The sequence below is a fragment of the Hypanus sabinus genome, chromosome 9, assembly GCF_030144855.1.
Source record: "Hypanus sabinus isolate sHypSab1 chromosome 9, sHypSab1.hap1, whole genome shotgun sequence".
Lineage (NCBI taxonomy): Eukaryota > Metazoa > Chordata > Chondrichthyes > Myliobatiformes > Dasyatidae > Hypanus > Hypanus sabinus.
This window is the reverse complement of record NC_082714.1, coordinates 5,343,193-5,363,706: the sequence shown is the minus strand read 5'-3', so window position 1 is coordinate 5,363,706 and position 20,514 is coordinate 5,343,193. Positions and strand designations below refer to the sequence as shown.

The window sequence follows — 20,514 nt, the reverse complement described above, 5'->3', positions numbered from 1 at the left end:
TATATATTGGTGAGACCCAACGCAGACTGGGAGACCGTTTCGCTGAACACCTACGCTCTGTCCGCCAGAGAAAGCAGGATCTCCCAGTGGCCACATATTTTAATTCCACGTCCCATTCCCATTCTGATATGTCTATCCATGGCCTCCTCTACTGTCGAGATGAAGCCAAACTCAGGTTGGAGGAACAACACCTTATATACCGGCTGGGTAGCCTCCAACCTGATGGCATGAACATTGATTTCTCTAACTTCCATTAATACCCTCCTCCCCTTCTTACCCCATCCCTTATTTATTTATTCCCCCTCCTTTTTTTCTCTCACTCTGCCCCTCTCACAATCACTCTGCCTGTTCTCCATCTCCCTCTGGTGCTCCCCTCCTCCTTTCTTTCTCCCAAGGCCTCCTGTCCCCTGATCCTTTCCCTTCTCCAGCTCTGCATCCCTTTTGCCAATCACCTTTCCAGCTCTTAGCTTCACCCCTCCCCCTCCTGTCTTTTCCTATCATTTCGAATTTCCCCCTCCCCCTCCTACTTTCAAATCTCTTACTATCTTTTCTTTCAGTTAGTCCTGACAAAGGGTCTCGGTCCGAAACGTCAACTGAGCTTCTTCCTATATATAGATGCTGTCTGGCCTGCTGTGTTCCACCAGCATTTTGTGTGTGTTGCTCAAATCCTTATTGCACTGACACCAAGTGGCTCATGAAAGTAAGTTCAATTTACAGACTTTGATCTGCAGAGACAGGAATGTGGAAGATGGTCCTTGCAACACCTCATGTTCTGTCTGGGTTGTCTTCAAGCTGCTGGCATGAAATCAAATGCTCCAATTTTTGATATTTTTCCTTTCCCTCTTCTTCTATACCCCCACTCTGGATCCCCTCATCTTTTCTCTTCTTCTCACCTGCCTGTCACCGTGCTCTGATGCCCATCCTCCTTCCCTTTCTCCTATGGTTCACTCTCCTCTCCTGTTAGATTCCTTCCTCTTCAGCCCTTTGTCTTTCCTACCTATCACCTCCCTGCTTCTTGTTGCCCCATTCACCTGGCTTCACATCACCTTTTAGCTTCTACTCCTTCCCCTCCCTACTTTTTTAACCTGGCTTCCTCCTCCTTTTATTGTCCTTATGTAGAGTCTCGGCCTGAAATGTTGACTTTTTATTCCCCTTCACAGGTGCTGCCTGACCTGTGGAGTTCCTGCCACATTTTGTGTGCATTGATGTAGATTTTAAGCAGATGCAGAACCTCTTGCCTCCCTCTGCCTGATGATGAGTTAGACCCACACCAATCTATAAAGCCACTGGTCTGTGTTCTGGGGCTACACTAGGTTAACTGATCAGAAACGTTGCACATGGAGCTGAGAACATTAAGACAGAGTAACATGCCTCTTGACCAAAAAGCACTGTGGGTGCTGAGGTGGATTCTCTGATGTCTTTCTTACATTTATATTCAGTAATAAATAAGCTCCCTGAGTTCAGGCAGGATATAAGGACAAATTTATAGAACGTCTGATGGCTCTAAGCCTCTGGAAAATATAGTATGAAAATACTCCCCAAAATATCTCTGTTTTGTACTTCATCTGGACAAACACAGGCTTAAGTCAACTGCCAACCTTGGGAAAAATGGAAGAAGATTATGCAAGATGAAATTTCTGTGAGTGTTCCAGTGTCTGTGATTTGGAGCCAAGGACTGGAGTTTGGAGATCTAGAGTTGGAGGCCTGACTGTGTGTTTGAGGAGATGGGTGGGTGGGAGTGTGGAAAGGGGCTTGTTTTGCTGTTGTGTTGTTCTGCTGAACATTGTGGACCTGCTAGATTGGTGCTGGAATGTGTGGCAACACTTGCGGGCTGCCCCCAGCACATCCTTAGGTTGTGTTGGTTGTTAACACAAATGACACATTTCACTACAATATATATATATAAATGAATGTGAATCTGAAACAACAGAGAACTGTTTCCTTGTCTGTGAGAGGTGCCAATGGATATCAAGGCATCACCTACACTGCTTTACCAAAAACTGTTAAGAGTTGTTTTTTTTAATTTAACTTCTTTCATCAGGGCATCCTGAAGCATTCAATAGTCAGTGGGCTTATAGTAACCAATTTGCACAGGAAGATCGCACAAAGAACACTTTGATTACGATTGGATATTCACCTTTAATGACAGCAGTTTGTTGAGGCACATTGGTCAGAATACTAAGAGAAATCTTTATAAAATACTGGAATTCTGCAGACTGAAGCCACAAAAGCAAGCTTTTAGTTTTATCATTATGTCCATCAGTCAAAAATGCAGCAATATACCCCATAGTCCCAGTTCTTGCCTGACCAGTGCTTATCAAACAGTCCCTTAAATGTGACAAGAGGTACTGGCTTCACCATTTTTCGGAGTTGGAATTGGTTTAATATCACTGGCATGTGGGCCGAAGGGCCTGTACTGTGCTGGGCTGTATTGTTTATATATCATGAAATTTGTTGTTTTGTGGCAGCAGTACATTGAAGTAAATAATAATGATTTTTAAACTATAAATTACAATAAGAAATATTTATAAATAAAATTAAATACATAGAGCAAAAAGAGAGCAAAGAAAAGTAAAAAAAGAATAGTGAAGTAGTGTATATGGGTTCATTGTCCATTCAGAAACTTGGTGGTGGAGGGGAAGAAGCTGTTCCTAAAACGTTGTGATTCTTCAGGCTCCTGTACCTCCTTCCTGATGGTAGTAATGAGAAGAGGCCATGTCCTGGGTGATGGAGGGTCCTTAATGATGGACGCTGACTTTCTGAGGCATGTCCTTTGCAGGTATCTGCTGTGGGTGTTTTCCACTGTCCTCTTGGTAGCGGTTCCAGAGCCTGACTCTTCAGGTGAAAAGTTAATTCTTCTGTAATCGCTTTACCAATTAGCTCAAATCTATATTTTTTATTTACCTCTCTGCCAAGGGGAATATGTTCTTTTCAGACTGTTTAAGCTGCTCATAATTTCATAATCTTAATTAAACCTCCCCTGAGCCTCCTCTGTTCCAATAAAAACAAGCCTCGTCTAGTCAGTGTGCCCTCATAATTCAGTCCTGTCAACATCCTCATAAATCTCATCTGCACCCTCTCTAGGGTCATTACATTTCCCCGTAGTATGATGACCAGAACTCCAGTGATGACACAACTCACGTTTTACACAGCCTCAGCATAATTTACCTGCTCTTGTCCTAAAGGCAAGTGACTCAAAAACAGTTCCTTTCCCCAAGTAGTAAGGCTGATCAACACCTCCACCAACTCATCCCTCCACACCCCCAACCACCACTACTTTATCATTTCCTGTCAGTCACATTATGTACAGACACTCCCGTGTCTAGCGTCTCTTGATTGACATACAATCAATCTGTGTATATAAGTTATCTCTCATATTTATATTTATTGTTTTTAAATTATTATGTGTTCTTTGTCTTAATGTGTGTTTTTGTGCTGCATTGGATCTGGAGTAACAATTATTTCATTCTTCTTTACATTTGTGTCCTGTAAATAAAGTTATATTCTTTATTTCTGAAGTATATGCATTCTTAACCACCTTATCTATCTCATGTGTTATTTACAAGGATCTGTGGACATGTACTCCAAGATGTCTTTGCACTTTACTGCTGTCACAAATCAACAAATTTTACATTATATAAATCAATGATAATAAATCTGATTGACCTCTTAGTATAATGATAAATTATATCTCCTTGGGAGATGTGTACTTCACACCAGCGAAGGCATCATCAAAACCAATGCCTTAAAAATGTGGCATCTATTACTAAGGGCTCTCACCACCCAGGACATGCCCCCTTCTCATTCCCACCATCAGGGAAGAGGTACAGGAGCCTAAACATTTGAAGACACCCACTTAACAATTCAGAAATGGCTTCTTCCTCTCCATCATCAGATTTCTGAATGGACCATGAATTCTACCTCACCATTTTGCTCTCTTTGCATGACTTAATGTTTATATTTTTTTATTGTAACTTTTAGTAATTTTTATGTATTGCATTGTACTGCTGCTCTCAGTGATATTAAAAAAATGAAATTCTACAGATGTTGAAAATCCAGAGCAACACACACAAAATGCCGGAGGAACTCAGCATCTATGGAGATGAAAAAACAATCTACACTTTGGGCTGACAGCCTTCATCAAGGCTGTAAAGAACGGGAGCAAAGGCCTCCCAGTCATCGATGCTGCTGGACCTGCTGAGATCCTGCAGCATTTTGTGTGTGTTGCTCCGTGATAATAAATCTGATCCTGACTGCACAGTGCCTCCTAGAAATTCACTGAAAATATTCCCTGGGATTTTGTGCTGAACTTGCAATCAATGATTCCCTGACATAGAGGTGAGAAGAGGTTTAAACATACTGTGAGAAATGGGGAGGGGGGTGGAGAGCTCCAAAATAATGGAAACTTAGTAGAGATTAAGAGGATTAAAGGCATAAAATAATTAGATAGCCAGGCTTCCATTGAAGGGAATGAAACTAGTTTAGCACATACCTGACAGACCAACTTGAGCTCTCCTTATTTACTTCCATGCAGCATAACAGCCCTCTCAGCAAATGGCGACTGGTGGTGCACCACCCCATTGAGCCACAGGAGTGGCATCAGTCCTATTGGTTTATACTAATGTAATTTAACACCTGGGCATCACAGTAGTGTAGTGGTTAATGCGGGGTTTCAGAGTTTGAGTGCCACCTGTCAGGGATTTGTATGTTCTTCTTGAGGCAGTGTGGATTTCCTCTGGGTGCTCCAGCTTCCTCTCAAAGTTCAAAGACATATCAATTACTAGGTTAATAGGTCAATGTGAATTGTCCCATGATCAGGCTAGGGTTAAATTGGTGGGTACCGCTCAAAGAACCAGAAGGATTTGCCCACACTATATTTCAAAATAAAATAAATAAAAATAAAATTTGATGTATCACGGTTTATGCAGAAGTAGATTATGAAAGCAACAAATTAATAAACAGACCCAAAGGGGAATCAGAACTGAGCAGAATGATTTAGTGGTGACCTTTTTAAATCTAGTTTAAATGTAATCTTTTTAAAATCTAGTTCTGTGGGTGAATGATTAGAGTCACATAGCTGGAGAGGTTCTAGGCTCGGACCTGTAGCTGGTTGTAACCAGCAGAATTTGGCCTGTATGTTCAGGGGTTACAAAAGGGAACATGCAAAGAAAGTCATCCAAAGTTCTAAAACAAGTAAGTACAGTACAGGTCCTTCAGCCCATAATGTTGTGCAGAGCTTTTAGCCTACTCTAAGATCAACCTAAACCTTCCCTCTCACATACTTCTTCATTTTTCTATCCCTCTTTTAACCTAAGAGCCCAGCTAGAAATTAATTGTTGTGAGGATCAGCCCATGTGTGCCTGTAATTCCAGAGATATCAAGGACTAGCATGCTTAAGAGGAAAAGAGTTTGCTGGGATACCAGATCTATATTCATTTTGCAATTACCAGAAGTCATGGGTTATTATCTCCTTGGTGCCACTGACAGTAAACAGTTGGGATGGACATAGAGATATACATGGACGAAACTGCATAAACTCCAGAGGGGTGTGATATTTGAGATCGTAAGGGAATAGAATAGGAAAATTTAAAGAGTTTGAAGAGGGAGTCGAAAGCTTCAAATGGACAGCGATAGATCAAGTGAATCACTCAAGTTTTCCAAGACAGAGTCCAACAAGGAGAAGTGTGAGGAAATCCACATTGGGTGAATAAAAGAGTGATAGGAATGTGTTCTTAATTGAGAGAGATTAAAAAGAATGTTTTATATGGAGGAGTCAAAGGATTTGGATCATAAACACAAGATATTCAACAGATTTTAGAAATCTTGAGGAACACACACAAAATGCTAGAGGAAATGAGCAGGTCAGGCAGCATCTATGGGGGGGAATAAACAGTTGACGTTTCAGGCTGAGACCCTGGGTCTTGACCTGAAACATTATCTTTTTATGTCTTTCCAATGATGCTGCCTGATCTGCTGAGTTGTTCCAGTATTTTGTGTGTGTTCCAAAGGATAATGGAATGATGGTTTTCATCTCAAGAGCTACAGTATGGAAAGTCATATAAGCAGACTTCAAGAATAGATTTTCAAGAGCAATCAGCATTGCGTTGCCTTTTCTACATTGCAGTCTGAATTTTCATATTATTCCTCTCTTGTTGTTTAGTTTACTTTTACAAGAAGCAACATATTATTATGAACTTAAAATATAAGTTTCAGGGTTTTGCAAAATGACTAAAGTTTAATTTAGAACATGACTGTTTCTTGAGATTTAATCTGAAGAACAGTTTCTTTTTTAACCCTTTTTAGATTAGCTTTGCTTGTTACATGAACATTGAAAAATACTCCAAAGTTTGTTGTTTGTGTTAACAACCGAGATGTACTGGGGCAGCCTGCAAGTGTGACTCACCACCCTTGTGGTATCAACATAGCTTACCCACAGCTTACTAGTCCAAGCCCGTATGCTTTTGGAATGTGGAGGATACTGAAGTAAAACTCACACATTCATGGGGAGAACATACAAACGCTTACAGACAGTGGCAGAATTTAACCTGGGTCACTGGTGCCACAATGATATCACACTATCCCTTACAGTAATGTACAAGCTCTAATGTGGTCCTTGATGAACAGCAGGCTCAATGTTCACAGTGCAGTGGACAGGACAGAACTTTCCTGTAGGTAGAAGTTCAGAACTGAACACAATATTGCACTGGTTCATTTTAATGTGGCCTGGGTTTGACGAGAATTTTTCTCTGATATCCTGCAGCCAATATTTATTTCTCAAACACCAAAACCAAAACAGATTAAATGGTTATCAATATTTGTGGGATATTGCTTTGCACAAACTGGCTATTTACAGAGGTAACCATGTTTAATTTTTAGAAGAGAATTGGAAGTTTCTACTAAATTTCATGTGAAAAAATGGAGCCAGATTTTGTTTTCTCACAACACAGCTCCAAATTTAACATTATGTTCTCTTGACACAGATTCCTCCCCTAATGTAGGAATCAGTATTTTTCTACAAGCTGGATTTCCCAGTGGCCAAGCATTTTAATTCTGGTCCCCATTCCCTTTCCAGCATGAAGGTCCATGGGCTCCTCTACCGCAAACATGATTACTTATGTAAATAGCCAGTTTGTGCATAGCAATATCCCACAAATATTGATATCCATCATTTAATCTGTTTTGGTTTTGGAGTTTCAGAAATAAATATTGGCTGCAGGATATCAGAGAAAAATTCTCCTCAAACCCAGGCCACATTAAAATGAACCAGTGCAATATTGTGTGTGTTACTCTGGTGATAAGTGAAGCCAGGTTGGTGGGTGGGAGAAGTGAAAAGTGATAGGTGGAAAAGATTAGGTTTAGGCTGAAGAAGATGAAATCTGATAGGAAAGAGAAGTGGACCATGGGAGTAAAGGAAGGATGAGGGATACCAGAGGGAGGAGATAGGCAAGTGAGTAGAGGAGAAGAGATAAGAGGGGAGCCAGAGTGGGGAATGGCAGAAGAAAGAAGTGTGAGGGGAAAAAATTAACCGAAGGTAGAGAAATTGATGTTCTTGCTGTTAATTTTTCCCCTTCACACTTCTTTCTTCTGCCATTCCCAGCTTTTCACTTCTTCCCCCCTACCACACACCTACCTGGCTTCACTTATCACCAGAGTAACACACACAAAATGCTGGAGGAACTCAGCAGATCAGGCAGCATCTATGGAGAGTCAAAGTTTCGGACTGAGACCCTTCATCAGCATTTATGATTCACCTATCATCACTTAGACCACCCCCACTTTATTATTCGGGCTTCTTTCCCCTTCCTTTCTAGCCCTGATGGAGGGTTTGGCCTGAAACAATGGTCTATTGATGCTGCCCTACCTGCTGAATTCCTCCAGCATTTTGTGTTTTTCTATCTACCCTTTTTAAAATTTTAAACATCTGAACTGGGTCAATCTTTATTTATTCCATCTCATCATGTGCGGGTCATATGCTTAGGATGAAAAGGTAAAGATTTAAACAGGACTTGAGAGGCAACATTTTCACACTGAGGGCAATGTGTGTTTGGAGTGACCTGCCAGTGGAAGTGGTTGAGCTGAGTACAATAGTATCATTTAAAAAGCACTTGGATAGGTATATGGAGGGTTAGGGCTTAGAGGGAGATAGGCCCAATACAGAAAATTAGGACTAGCTGGGTGGGCACCCTGATCAGAATGTACTAGTTGGGTGTATTCTGTGATTCTGAAAAAGACCTGAGTATGGAAAGGCCTAGAGAGGATGTTTTGTGTAGTAGGGGAAGTCTAGGACAGAGGGCATAGCCTCACAATAGAAGAATGTCCCTTTAGAACTGAGATGAGGAGGAATTTCTTGAGCCAGAGGGTGTTGAATCTATGGGATTCATTGCCATAGACTGCTGTGGAGGCTAAGTCATTAGGTATATTTAAAGTCGAGATTGATAGGTCCCTGATCAGTAAGGGCATCAACGTATTCAAGAAGGCAGGAGAAAGGGGTTGAGAGGAGTAATAAATCAGCTATGATTTGAGCCAAAACCTGGTCAACCTTTCCTCATAAAACAACGCGTTCATTCCAGATACCAGAGATTCTGCAGATGCGAAAATCCACAGCAGCGCGCACACAAAATTCTGGAGGAACTCAGCAGGTCAGGCAGCATCTATGGAGGGGAATAAGCAGCAGAGACCCTTCATCAGGACTAAAAGAAAGGGGGCAGAAGCTAGAAAAAGGTGGAAGAGGAGAGTTTAGTAAGTTTTCTCTGATATGCTTCCAACATATACAAATCCAGCTGTCATCTCTTGTGAAATTAGGGAATTTATTTTTCTGCAATCTTATATTACAATGTGATAGGAAAAATTGATAAAATTATATTTTAGTCTTAAAGTAAGCACTGGTCCCCGCAATTCAGGGAATGTCCCTAGTTTCTTATGCTCCTATCACAAACATAACCAACAGTAGTCTTAAAAAACTTTATTGAGAAAAAAAACCTGGCAGGTTAGACAAAGGAGAGTCAGTGGATGTTGTTTACTTGGATTTTCAGAAGGCCTTTGACAAGGCACTGCACATGACACTGCTTAATAAGAGCCCATGGTATCACAGGAAAGATACTAGCATGGATAGATGATTTGCTAACTGGAGGCAGCAAGTGGGAATAAAGGGCTTTTTCAGGTTGGCTGCCTGGTGTTCCACAGGGTTCAGTATTGGGACCACTATTTTTTATGTGATATGTCAATAACTTGGGTGATGGAATTGACTGCTTTGTGGCCTAGACTATATTCTAAACAGGGAGGAAATTCAAAAATCAGAGGTGCATAGGGAATTAGGATTTCTTAAAGGTTAACTTGCAGGTTGAGTCAGTGGAAAGGAAGGCAAATACAATGTTAAAGACTAGAATATAAGAGCACAAATGTGATGCTGAGGCTTTATAAGGCACTGGTCAGACCACACATAGAGTACTGTGAGCCATTTTGTGCCCCTTATCTAAGAAAATACGTGCTGGCTTTGGAGAGGGTCCAGGGGAGGTTCACGAGAATGAGAAGGCAAACACATGATGAGCGTTTGATGGCTTTGGGCCTGTACTCACTGGAGTTTAGAAAATGAGGGGCGGGCGGGAATCACATTGAAATATTGAAAGGTCTAGACAGTAGATGTGGAGATGAAGTTTCCTATAGTCTAGGACCAGAGGGCACAGCCCCAGACATTCACTTAGAACAGAGATGAGAGGGAACTTCTTCAGCCAGAGAGTGGTGAATCTGTGGAATTCATTGCCACATATGGCTGTGAAGGCCAAGTCACTGAAAATATTTAAAGCAGTTGATTAGTTAGAGTATACTAGTGAGCTTACTGGGAGAAGGCAGGAGAATAGGGTTTAGAGGGAAATTAATAATATATCAGCCTTGATGGAATGGCTGAGCATACTCGATGGGCCGAATGGCCTAACTTTGCTCCTATGTCTTCGGGTCCGAAACCGCGCAGCCTCTAAAATGGGATGGAAATCAACTAAGGGCCGCGTGTTGTCTCTTTAAAACAGAGCCGGAGTGAGTGGGCGGGTGCGGTTGTATTTGCGCCTGTCTCACTCTCTGTGTTCTCAGCTGCTCCAATGTCACAGAAGCTGTTGCTTTTCCTCTCGGCTCTGCCAGCCGTCAGCTGATGAGCCGCTTCACCCCCATACACAGACGCACGTAGTGGCGCATGCAGAATCACTCCCACCCCTTCTGTTACCCATCGCTGCCCATTTCTTTCCCCTTCAGTTTCAGCTTGAGCCCACTCCAGTTCCCCCCTTTGCAGGGAACCTGTGTTGTAGGCACAAGCCGGCTGCCTGGTGCAGGCACTGGGCAATAGTCCTTTGTTTACATGCAATGCCGGTGCCGGCGGAAGGAGGCGGCGGTGCTGCGAAAGCACCAGCTGTTTCCCGCCATTTACAACCATCTGATACAGCGATCAGCTGGAAACACACACACGTAGCCTGCACTCAGACAGATTTTTTTTAAATTTAACGCAATTATTATTTTTGGGCAGTTTATTTTTCATCCAAGTGCAAGACATGGAATATTTCGTGGTGCCCACTCAAAAGGTACCTTCATTCCAGGATTTCAGGAAGACTGAGAAAGAAGTGATAGGAGGTCTCTGTAGGTGTGTACTTTTCTTTCCCCCTTTTTATATCTGTATTTTATTCGCTACAAACACGGCTCCATTTGCTGCCTTGATGGAAGAGCTTTCAGGTGCTCGGGCGGGTCGGGAGGCGCCAGCGGGACTGGTGCTGCCTTTGCAGGTAGGTTTTGGAAGGTTTACACGTGGATTCGGGCTCCTAGACGCGGCGGTTCCAGGGCAACAGGCTGAAGTGGAATGGATACAACCGGACCCACGTGGGGAGGATCGCAACCACGCCGCTCAGGACCGTGGTGGCAAGGGGATTCTGCCCGCACTCTGCACACCCGTGCTCCGGTCTGCCTGCAGCAGCAGCCGAAACAACACCCCCTCCTCCTCCATCCTGGCCCCGGGGCGCACGTGGGTCTGGTCACTTTCCGGGTGTATCTTTATAAGCGGTCAGGTAGAATTTGAAAGGTGGGTCGAGAGAGGATGTCGAAGGTGGCTCTTTGCCTGTCCTACCGGAGCGACGTTAGGTGCATATTGTCTCCCAACCTCCGACCGCCCCCCCCCCCCCCCCACCGGGCTTGGCCCGGGCGGAGGATGAGGCCGAGCGGCGCTTCAGGCCTGGTTCTCTGCAGCGCAGCTAGCGTACTTAGACGCGAGGCTTATCGGGAGTTGTAGTCCATAACGTGGCCGGGGGAACCCTGGGAGTCGCGGTCTTTCATTGAAAGCTGCAGGCTGGATCCTCCAGCGGCAGCGGGACTCGTTGGGAGTTGTAGTCCGTTTTATTGGGAGAACCTTGGAAGTCACGGTCTCCCGTTGAAAGTTGTAGGCTGCATCTGGCAGATCCTTCCGGACGGCCAAATTCTCGTGGGCTGTCACACATATATTTCTTGCTCTCTCTCTCTCTCTTCCACCCCCCCCCCCCAACACCTTGGATATCTTAGGTGAGATATTTTGAGTCAGTCTGGTGCCAGCATTACATTCTGTTTCTATATTGATACTGAATAAAGATAACTACAGATTACAGTGTACAGTCAACTAAATTGATCGATGCTAGTACTTGTGTTTCCTTGTTACTCTTATTTTTGTTTGATTTTTTTGTGATAACTTATCCATTTATGAAATTTGGTGCTTTGTGGCAGCAGTACAATGCAATACAAATAGAAAAATAAGTTATAAGACATAAAAAAAATAAGTAGTGCATAAAAAAGAGGGGTAGTGTTCATGGATTCACTGTTCAGAAATCTGATGGCAGAGGAGAAGAAAACGAATCACCCAGTAGTACATGATGACCTATATGTGCTTTGATATTAAATTTACATTGAACTTTGAAAAAGCTGTTTCTAAAACTTGAGTGTATGTCTTCAGGCTCCAGTACCCTGATGGTAGTAAATTGAGGAGGGCATATCCTCATTGTTGAGGATCCCATAGCTTCTAAGTTTTGTTGACTGTTTTGTAGTATATCTTACTGAACATACTATTTATTACAAATTGCTATAATTTGTACATTTAGACAGAGACGTAACGTAAAGATTTTTACTCCTCACCTATGTGAAGGATGTAAGAAATCAAGTCATGAGATGTCGCGCTTTGAAGCTGCCCTTGATGGTGGGGAGGCTAGTGCTCGTGATAGAGCTGGCTGAGTTTATAACCCTCTGCAGCTTTTTTTCTTTATCTTGTGCATTGGTACTTTCATACCAGACGGTGATGCAATCAAGTAGAATGTCAGAATCTTTGGTGACATACCAAATCTCCTTAAACTCCTGATGAAATGTTGCTGCTGTTGTGTCTTCTTTGTAATTACATCAATATGTTGGGCTCAGGATAAATCTTCAGAGATGCTGACACTCAGGAACTTGAAACTGTTCATCCACTGTTGAATTTGATGTGGACTGGTGTGGACTTGCCCTTCTTGAAGTCCACAATCAATCCTTTAGTCTTGATCATGCTGAGTGTAAGGTTGTGACACCACTCACCATCAGATTCTCCTTAAATGCACTGATGTGAAATCTGATTTATATTATTGTAGAAAACTTAATGACATTGGAGGCCATTTGGCCCACTGTGTCAATAAGTTTTTTTTAAAAAAAAGCCCTACCCATACTCATCAGATTTTCCAGCAATAGTCACAGTTTTTTGAATGCACTTCAAGTACTGACCACTGAAACCTGTCAAGCATGTCTCCCTCTACGCTCTTGCAGGCAGAGTTATAGATGCTGTCTTCCTCTGGGGTGGGGAAAGAAAGAATTTCCCCTCTTCTCCCTAATCCTTCCACCAGTTGTTGTAAATCTATGCTGCCGATTTTAGGTGCCTCTATCAGTAAAGAATGCGTATTTAGAACAGAGATCAGGAGTAACTTTTGGTGAATCTGTGGAATTCAGTGCCATAGACAATTGTGGAGGCCAAGTCATTGGGTATATTTAAAGTGGATGTTGGTAGCTTTATTTGTTAGGGTGTCAAAGGTTATGGGGAGAATTGGGTTGAGAGCAATAATAAATCATGATGCAATCATAAATCATAAGCAATAATGTGATGGAATGGTGGAGCAGACTTGATGGGCTGAATGGCCTAGTTTGCTCCTATATCTTATGGTCAAATAGTATTTATTTGCTCTCAGTTATCAATTAAGTTGTATAAAGTTGTCTTCCCTTGGCAGCAGAGTTTTAAGGGGAATTGAATAGAAAAGGAAGAAGGTTATGTTTCGGATATACAGGTATTGGGCATTAATGAGGTCACATCTGCACATTGCTTTCCTTATTTGAGGAAGGATGTAAATTTGGATGACCCAAAATGTTGACTGTGCTTTCCCTCCTCAGATGCCGCCTGATCTGCTGAGTTCCTCTGTTTTGCATTTTCTTGCTCCAGATTCCAGCATATATGATAGGGTGGTAAAGAAAGCATATGAAATGCTTGCCTTTTGTTAGTTGAGGCATTGAGTTCAAAAGTGAGGAAGTTATGTTGCAACTTTATAAAACTCTAGTTAGGCTGCATCTGGAGTAATGTATACCATTGTGTCACCTCATTATGGGAAGGATGTTGAGATTTTGGAGAGGGTGCTGCTTGGACTGGAGTGCATATGCTATAATGAGAGGTTACACATAGTTGTTTTTTGTTGAGCAGTGGAGGTTAGTAGAGATCTGCTAGAGGTTTATAAGATTATGAGAAGCATAGATAGAGTAGACAGATGGTATCATGGTGGAAATGAGTAATACCAGAGGGTAAGCATTTAAGGTGAGAGGGGGTAATTTTAAATGAGATATGAGAGGCAAGTTTTTTTACAGAGTTGTGGGTGCCTGGAATGTAGTGCCTGGGGTACAGACTTTTAAGATATGTTTAGATAGGCACATGAATGTGAGGAAAATGGAGGGATATGGGCAGAAGAGATTGTTTTAGTTGACCATTTGATAACTAATATATTTAGTGTAGCACAACATTTTGGGCCAAAGGGCCAGTTCCTGTCCTTTACTCTTCAAAGGTTTCTTGTGTTTCCAAGGATGCAAATATATTCAAGTGGTTCAGAGAAGGTTTACTAGATTTTCCTAGAGTGGGCAAGTTGCCTTTTGGGCAAAAGGTTAGATTGATCTTGCAGTAGGCTAAAGGGTCAGCACAGTGTTGTGGGCTGAAAGGCCTGTACTGTGGTGAACTGTTCTATGTGTCTGCTTGCATTTAGAAGGCAGATAACTTGATTGAAACTTACAATCCTGTAGCAAGTCAGCAGAATGATTGTGGACAGAAAGTTTCCAAATACAGAGCTGAAGGTCACTCAAAATAAGATTTGTCTAATTAAAGTAAGGATAAAGTGATTTTTTTAATGTGTGAGGTTATAATTCTGTGGAATTCTCTGTTTCTCAAAGGCAGAGGCAGATTATTGATAAGTAGGTGGGGAAGGATTACCAAGGGTGGGAAGGAAAGTGGAATTCAGGTTGAAATAGTTTGTATACACATGCTCCTGTGTTTCAAAGAAAACAACTCCAGCTTGTCCAATCTTTCATTTTAGCCTAAGTGTAACAATGTGAGAGGTGTTCTGTTCTTTGAGGTTCCTGTGTGGATGCATTTAATACGATGCTAATCAGATGTGGACACAAGTTGTATGTGGACATACTCAATGACCACTTTATTAGGTACACCTGCCCATTATTGCAATTATCTAATCAGCCAATCATGTGACAGCAACTCAATACAGAAAAGCATGCAGATGTGGTCAAGAGGTTCAGTTGTTCAGACCAAATATCAGACTAGGGAAGAAATGTGACGTATATGATTCTGACCTTGGAATAATTGTTGGTGCCAGATGGGGTGGTTTGAGTATCTCAGAAACTGCTGAAATCTTGTGAGTTTTCAAGTCCAGTCGCTTTTTATTGTCATTTTGACCATAAACTGCGGGTACAGTACATAGTAAAAATGAAACAATGTTCCTCCAGGACCATGGTGCTTCATGAAACAACACAAAATGACACTAGTCTATGTGAGACAATTCAAGGCTACACTAGACTACAGACCTACACAGGACTACATAAAGTGCACAAAACAGTGCAGGGCAGTACAATAATTAACCCACAAGTCTCTAAAGTTTACAGAGAATGGTGCGAGAAACAAAAACATCCAGTGAGTGGCAATCCTGTGGGCAGAGGAGAATGGTTCAAGCTGACAGGGAAGACCTTTACACTGCCTCTCAGTCCTCTTTTGTTGTGTGGGACAATATAGAGTGATCTTTATTTTGTATATAACCATTGCAGTCTGTATCTCAAGAATGTTTGATGGGACTGTGTAGAGGGAGTTTTACTCTGTTTCTAACCCATGCTGTAGCTGAACTTGGAATATATAACTGGACAGTAATGTGCCTGAGTGAGCTGTCTTCAGTGGATCTCTGAGCTCAGGCATTTAAAATGTGTTTATGTAATTTTTTTTCCATAGAGAGATTTGATTTGTCAGAAGTACATCAGTACAATGAAGTGCATCGCTTGCGATCTGAGGATTGTGCTGGGGGCAGCCCGCAAGTGTTGCCATGCTTTCAGTGCCAACATAACATGCCCACAACTTACTAACGTTGACCCGTATGTCTTGGAATGTGAGATGAAACCAGAACACCCAGAGGAAATCCACACAGTCAAGGGAAGAATGTACAAACTCCTTACAGACAGCAGAGCATTACAGTCTCTCTCTGTGAGAGGAAACCAGAACACCCAGAGGAAATCCACACAGTCAAGGGAAGAATGTACAAACTCCTTACAGACAGCAGAGCATTACAGTCTCTCTCTGTGAGAGGAAACCAGAGCACTCTGAGGATATCCACGCCGTCATGGGGGATGTATAGTCTCCTGACAGACAGCAGAGTATTAAAGTCTCACAGTGTGACTGCACTTCTAATACAATAGTGCTTTTATTCATTCACTGCCCTTATAAAAGTTTTGGCTGGACCATTCAATATGTGTTAGCCTCCTTTATTTGACTTAAGACCATAAGACTTGGGAGCAAATTAGGCCATTTGGCCCATCGTCTGCTCCAACATTTCATCATAGCTGATTTATTATCCTTCTCAACCCCATTCTCCTGCCTTTGACACCTTTACTAGTCAAGAACTCAAGAACCCATCAACCTCCACCTTAAATGCATCCAATGACTTGGCCTCCATTGTTTTCTGTGGCAATGAAATCCATGGACTCACCACCCAATGGCTAAAGAAATTTCTCCTCATCTTTGTTCTAAATGGATGTCTCTTAATTCTGAGGCTGTGTACTCTGGTCTTGGACTCCCCCCACTATAGGAAGCATCCTCTCCACATCCACTTTATCTAGGCCTTTCAGTATTCGATAGGTTTTAATGAGATTCTCCCTCATTTTTCTAAACTCCAAGTACAGGTCCAGAGCCAACAAACATTCCTCATGCATTAACCCTATCATTCTCAGGGTTATTCTCATGATTCAGTAATTGAACTTGAATGGTATTTGGTTGTGGGTATTGTATTTGTGTACTGTAGCAAGTAGACTGAGGGGGTTAGTTCAGTAATGGGTAATGCTTGCAGCATATTCGACTCTTCTTTGGTATTTACATTGTGCAGCATTTGACCGTATTCAGCTGAAATTGTGGTATTTGGCACTGTTCCAGGGTATTTGGTGTTGTCACTTTTAGTACTTGTCTGCCCTTGCACTAAAGCTCCATCAGGCAATTCCTCAAGAAGGCCGCATCCATCAAGGAGCCTCGCTACCCAGGACATGCACACTTTATGTTACTGCCATCAAAGAGGAGGTACAGGAACATGAAGACCCAGATTCAAACATTCAGGAACAGCTTCTTCCCCTTTACCATTGGATTTCCAAACAGTCCATGAACTCTACCTCACTATTTCCTCTCTTTTTGCACTATTATAAATTGGGATTTTTTTAATGTCAGCTGCTGCAAAACAACAAATTTCACGTTAGTGATCATAAACTTGATTCTGATACCCCGACTGGATCCACTCCTCTGACACCTGTGAAGTATGATATTTGACAATAGAATTATTTCCAAATTTGAGCTCGTGTTGGCTGTCCACAGAGCTGAAAGGGTTAAATGAGTAGCTAGACCAAGCCACTATTAGTTGATGCTGAGGCAGGAAATTCTGCGATTCGAAAGTATCAGTTTCAGCTTGAATGTTTGAAGCTGCCAGCTGGTTTTTGTTTTTCAAAGTCCTTTGACAAAATCAGTAACCAGACAGCTTTGCATTTGACGCATTTTTAAAAAAAAAGTTAGTATAATTAAGACCTTGCATCTGAATGCACTTCCTGTCAAGGGTTTCCATGCTGAACTTCTGTGCCACCTATGTGGTAGAAAGCTTTTTATATTGAATGTTCCTCACTGCAGCCTCTCAGGATGGTGTTGCAGTCCTCTGTTGGCAGGGGGTTGTAAGTACAGCCTGTCTGAATCTGACCTGCTTCACTCTGGAGCACTACAGCACAGAAACAGGCCATTTGGCCCATCTAGTCCATGCTGAACTATTAAGCTGCCTACTCTCATCGACCTACACATGGACCATAGCCATCCATACCCCTTCCATCCATGTATCTATCCAGATCTCTCTTAAACGTTGAAGTCAAATCTGTATTCACCACTTCTGCGGCAGCACGATCCACACTCTCGCCACCCTCTGGGTAAAGAAGTTTAAGTGCAGATGTAAAAAATAATGATGGATCCATCAATACAAGGGCTGAAGTAGCCTTATCCTTTGCAACTTCCCTCCCCAGGAATGACCATTTAGTGACTGATTCTTTATAAATTTTACATTAGGCTGCATGGGGAAAGGTAAATGAATCTTTACCAAAACCAGGCAATAATTTTGGACAATTATTTTTCAGCCTGGGTAAAGTTGCAAACTTTGAATACTTTTGTCAGCAAAGAGCATGCTATACAGGAAATTATTTGAGATAAGCCTAAAAAGGTCCCAATTGTTCTTTCAGCTTGGCTAATATTCCACTGTCCCAGGAGTCTCAGAGAGACCAGGAGAGGAGGATACGGAGAGAGATCGCCAACAGCAATGAGCGACGCCGAATGCAAAGCATCAATGCTGGCTTCCAGTCCCTGAAGACACTGATACCACACACAGATGGCGAGAAACTGAGCAAGGTTGGGCAGAGACTTGTCTTTGGTGATTCCCCTGAGGGTCTGTTGGGTGTGCTGTAGGGCATTTACTGGAAAGGGATTGTGTTACTTGGAACTTTGCTGGATGGGGAGAAGGTTGAACATGGAACACAGAGCAATACACGCCCTTTGGCCCATAATGTTGTGCTTACCCTTTAACCGATCCTAAGATAAATCTAAAGCTTCCCTCCTACATAGCCTTCCATTTTTTTTCTTTCATCCATGTACCTATCTAAGTCTCTTCATGTCCTAATGTATCTGCCTCTACCAAGACCCTCATAGGATGTTCCACACACATACCACTCTTTTTCTTTAAAAAAAAAACACTACTACTGATATTTCCCCTCCATTCCCATACTTTCCTCCGGTATCAGCCACTTCTGCTCTGGGGGAAAGGTCTCTGGCTTTCCACTCGATCTATGCAGTTCAGCATCATTTACACCTCTATCAAGTCACTTCTCATCCTCCACTCACAACCTTTCCTCATTAGACATGCAGTCTAATCCAGGCAGCATCCTCTCTAAAGCTTCCACATCCTTCCTATAATGAATTGTGCACTACACTCCTGATGTGATAAGAATTTTACCTTATGGCTCTGAACTCAGTACCCTGAATAATGAAGGCCAACATACCATACACATTCATAACCATTCTATTAACTTGCATAGCAAATTTGAGGGGTCTGTGGATGTGTAACCCTGAATTTCCTCTGTTCCTCCGTACTGCTAAGAGTCCTATTAATCCCGTGTGTTGGTGATGTATAGTTATGTGATTTAGATAGGGGAGTGGAATGATGTCAGTCTAGTGGAGAGGTTTCTTTAGGTAATTATCTTTTTCCATCAATCCTGAAGAAGGCCCAGCAGCGGATGTACTTCCTGCGGCTCTTGAGGAAATATGGTCTGCCTCAGGAATTGCTGCTGCAGTTCTACACTGCAGTCATTGAGTCTGTCCTGTGCACCTGCATCACTGTGTGGTTTGGAGCCTCCCTGCCCTCTATTGTGGACCTGTACTCTTTCAGGTTGAAGAAGAGGGCGGGGAACATAATAAAGGACTCCTCCCATCCTGTGCACGGACTGTTTGAACTGCTTCCGTCTGGTAGGCGCTTCAGATCCCTCCAGACTAAGACTAATAGGCACTGGAGAAGTTTTTTCCCTACTGCGGTCACTTTGCTGAACAGTTAACTGCCGGTTAACTGTTGGCTAACTATTACTTGGATTGCACTACTTGTATGTATAATCTATATTTTCATTTATATTTATCATCTGTTATGAGCAGAGAGACAACATCTGCCGGAAGTAAATTCCTTGTATGTGTGCAGGTACTTGGCGATTAAATTCTGATTCTGATCAACAAGTCCTATCAGTTAGTTGTATTTAAGCAAGAAAAATGAGAGAGCAGTGCTGCTATTTGAGGGGAAACTTCCTGTAATTTTCCTCTCCAATAACCAGCTCCGTTTGAAAGGCATGCTTTCGAAATGGAAGGACGTAACCAGACATAGTAGTAAATGCTGTGGAGAAATCCTGTTTATGCTGTATGTTTTCTCATCCACACAGGCAGCTATTTTGCAGCAAACTGCTGAATATATATTCTCACTTGAGCAAGAGAAAACCCGACTACTTCAGCAGAACTCCCAGCTGAAGCGCTTCATTCAGGTGAGCATCTGACTGGGAAGGTATGGCATGGCAGAGTTTGCTGGAAACTGTCTTTCTGCCCAGGATCTAACTGAGTGTAGTTATGACAAATGTATCAGAATTATTCAACTTTGGGTTTAGCCGTGAACATGGGGGTTGATATTGAACTGTCAGTCAGCGATGGACTTTTGTAACAGTAGGCTGCAAACTACATAGCTCCTCAATGCAAAGATGCCTTAGCAGGGAGGGCCCAAGCCCCCTTGCTCTAGATTACTCTTTGAGGGGAAATATCCTCTCATTATCTGCCCTGTCAAGCTCCCTGAGGATATTGTGGTTCATTAAGATCTTAATCTTAATCTTAATGATCTTCTAAACTGCATTTGGCAGTGTTGCAGTTAGTGCAACACTTTACAGCACTGGCAGCTTTGGGTTCAGTTCCCACCACCGTCTGTATGTTCTCCCTATGATCATTAGGACTTCTTCTAGGTGCTCCAGTTTCCTCCCTCACTCCAAAAATATATGGGTTAGGTGTAATAAGTTCTGGACATGGTAAATTGCCACAGGAAGTCAGGCGACACTCGCGACCTGCCCCAGTCAGTCCTCGACTGTTGATATTTGACATAAATGACCCATCTCACTGTATGTCTTGATGTACACATGACAAATAAAGCAAACTTTTAATCT

General features: G+C 42.4%; 1 protein-coding gene across 4 annotated transcripts in view; it reads left to right on the top strand.

The window, feature by feature from the left end:
* The window catches only part of tfap4 (transcription factor AP-4 (activating enhancer binding protein 4)), a 39,620-nt gene that overhangs the window by 9,352 nt on the left and 9,754 nt on the right, over positions 1-20,514 (top strand). The window contains exons 1-3 of one of the 4 annotated variants that reach the window (XM_059978910.1): positions 8,891-10,624; positions 18,019-18,184; positions 19,753-19,851. In XM_059978910.1, coding sequence (XP_059834893.1) covers positions 10,536-10,624; positions 18,019-18,184; positions 19,753-19,851 — 354 coding nt within the window. In that variant the 5' untranslated portion in view covers positions 8,891-10,535. Of the gene's footprint in view, positions 1-8,890; positions 10,764-18,018; positions 18,185-19,752; positions 19,852-20,514 lie in introns of those variants that run through there. The other 3 variants (XM_059978913.1, XM_059978911.1, XM_059978912.1) reach the window with 3 other exon arrangements.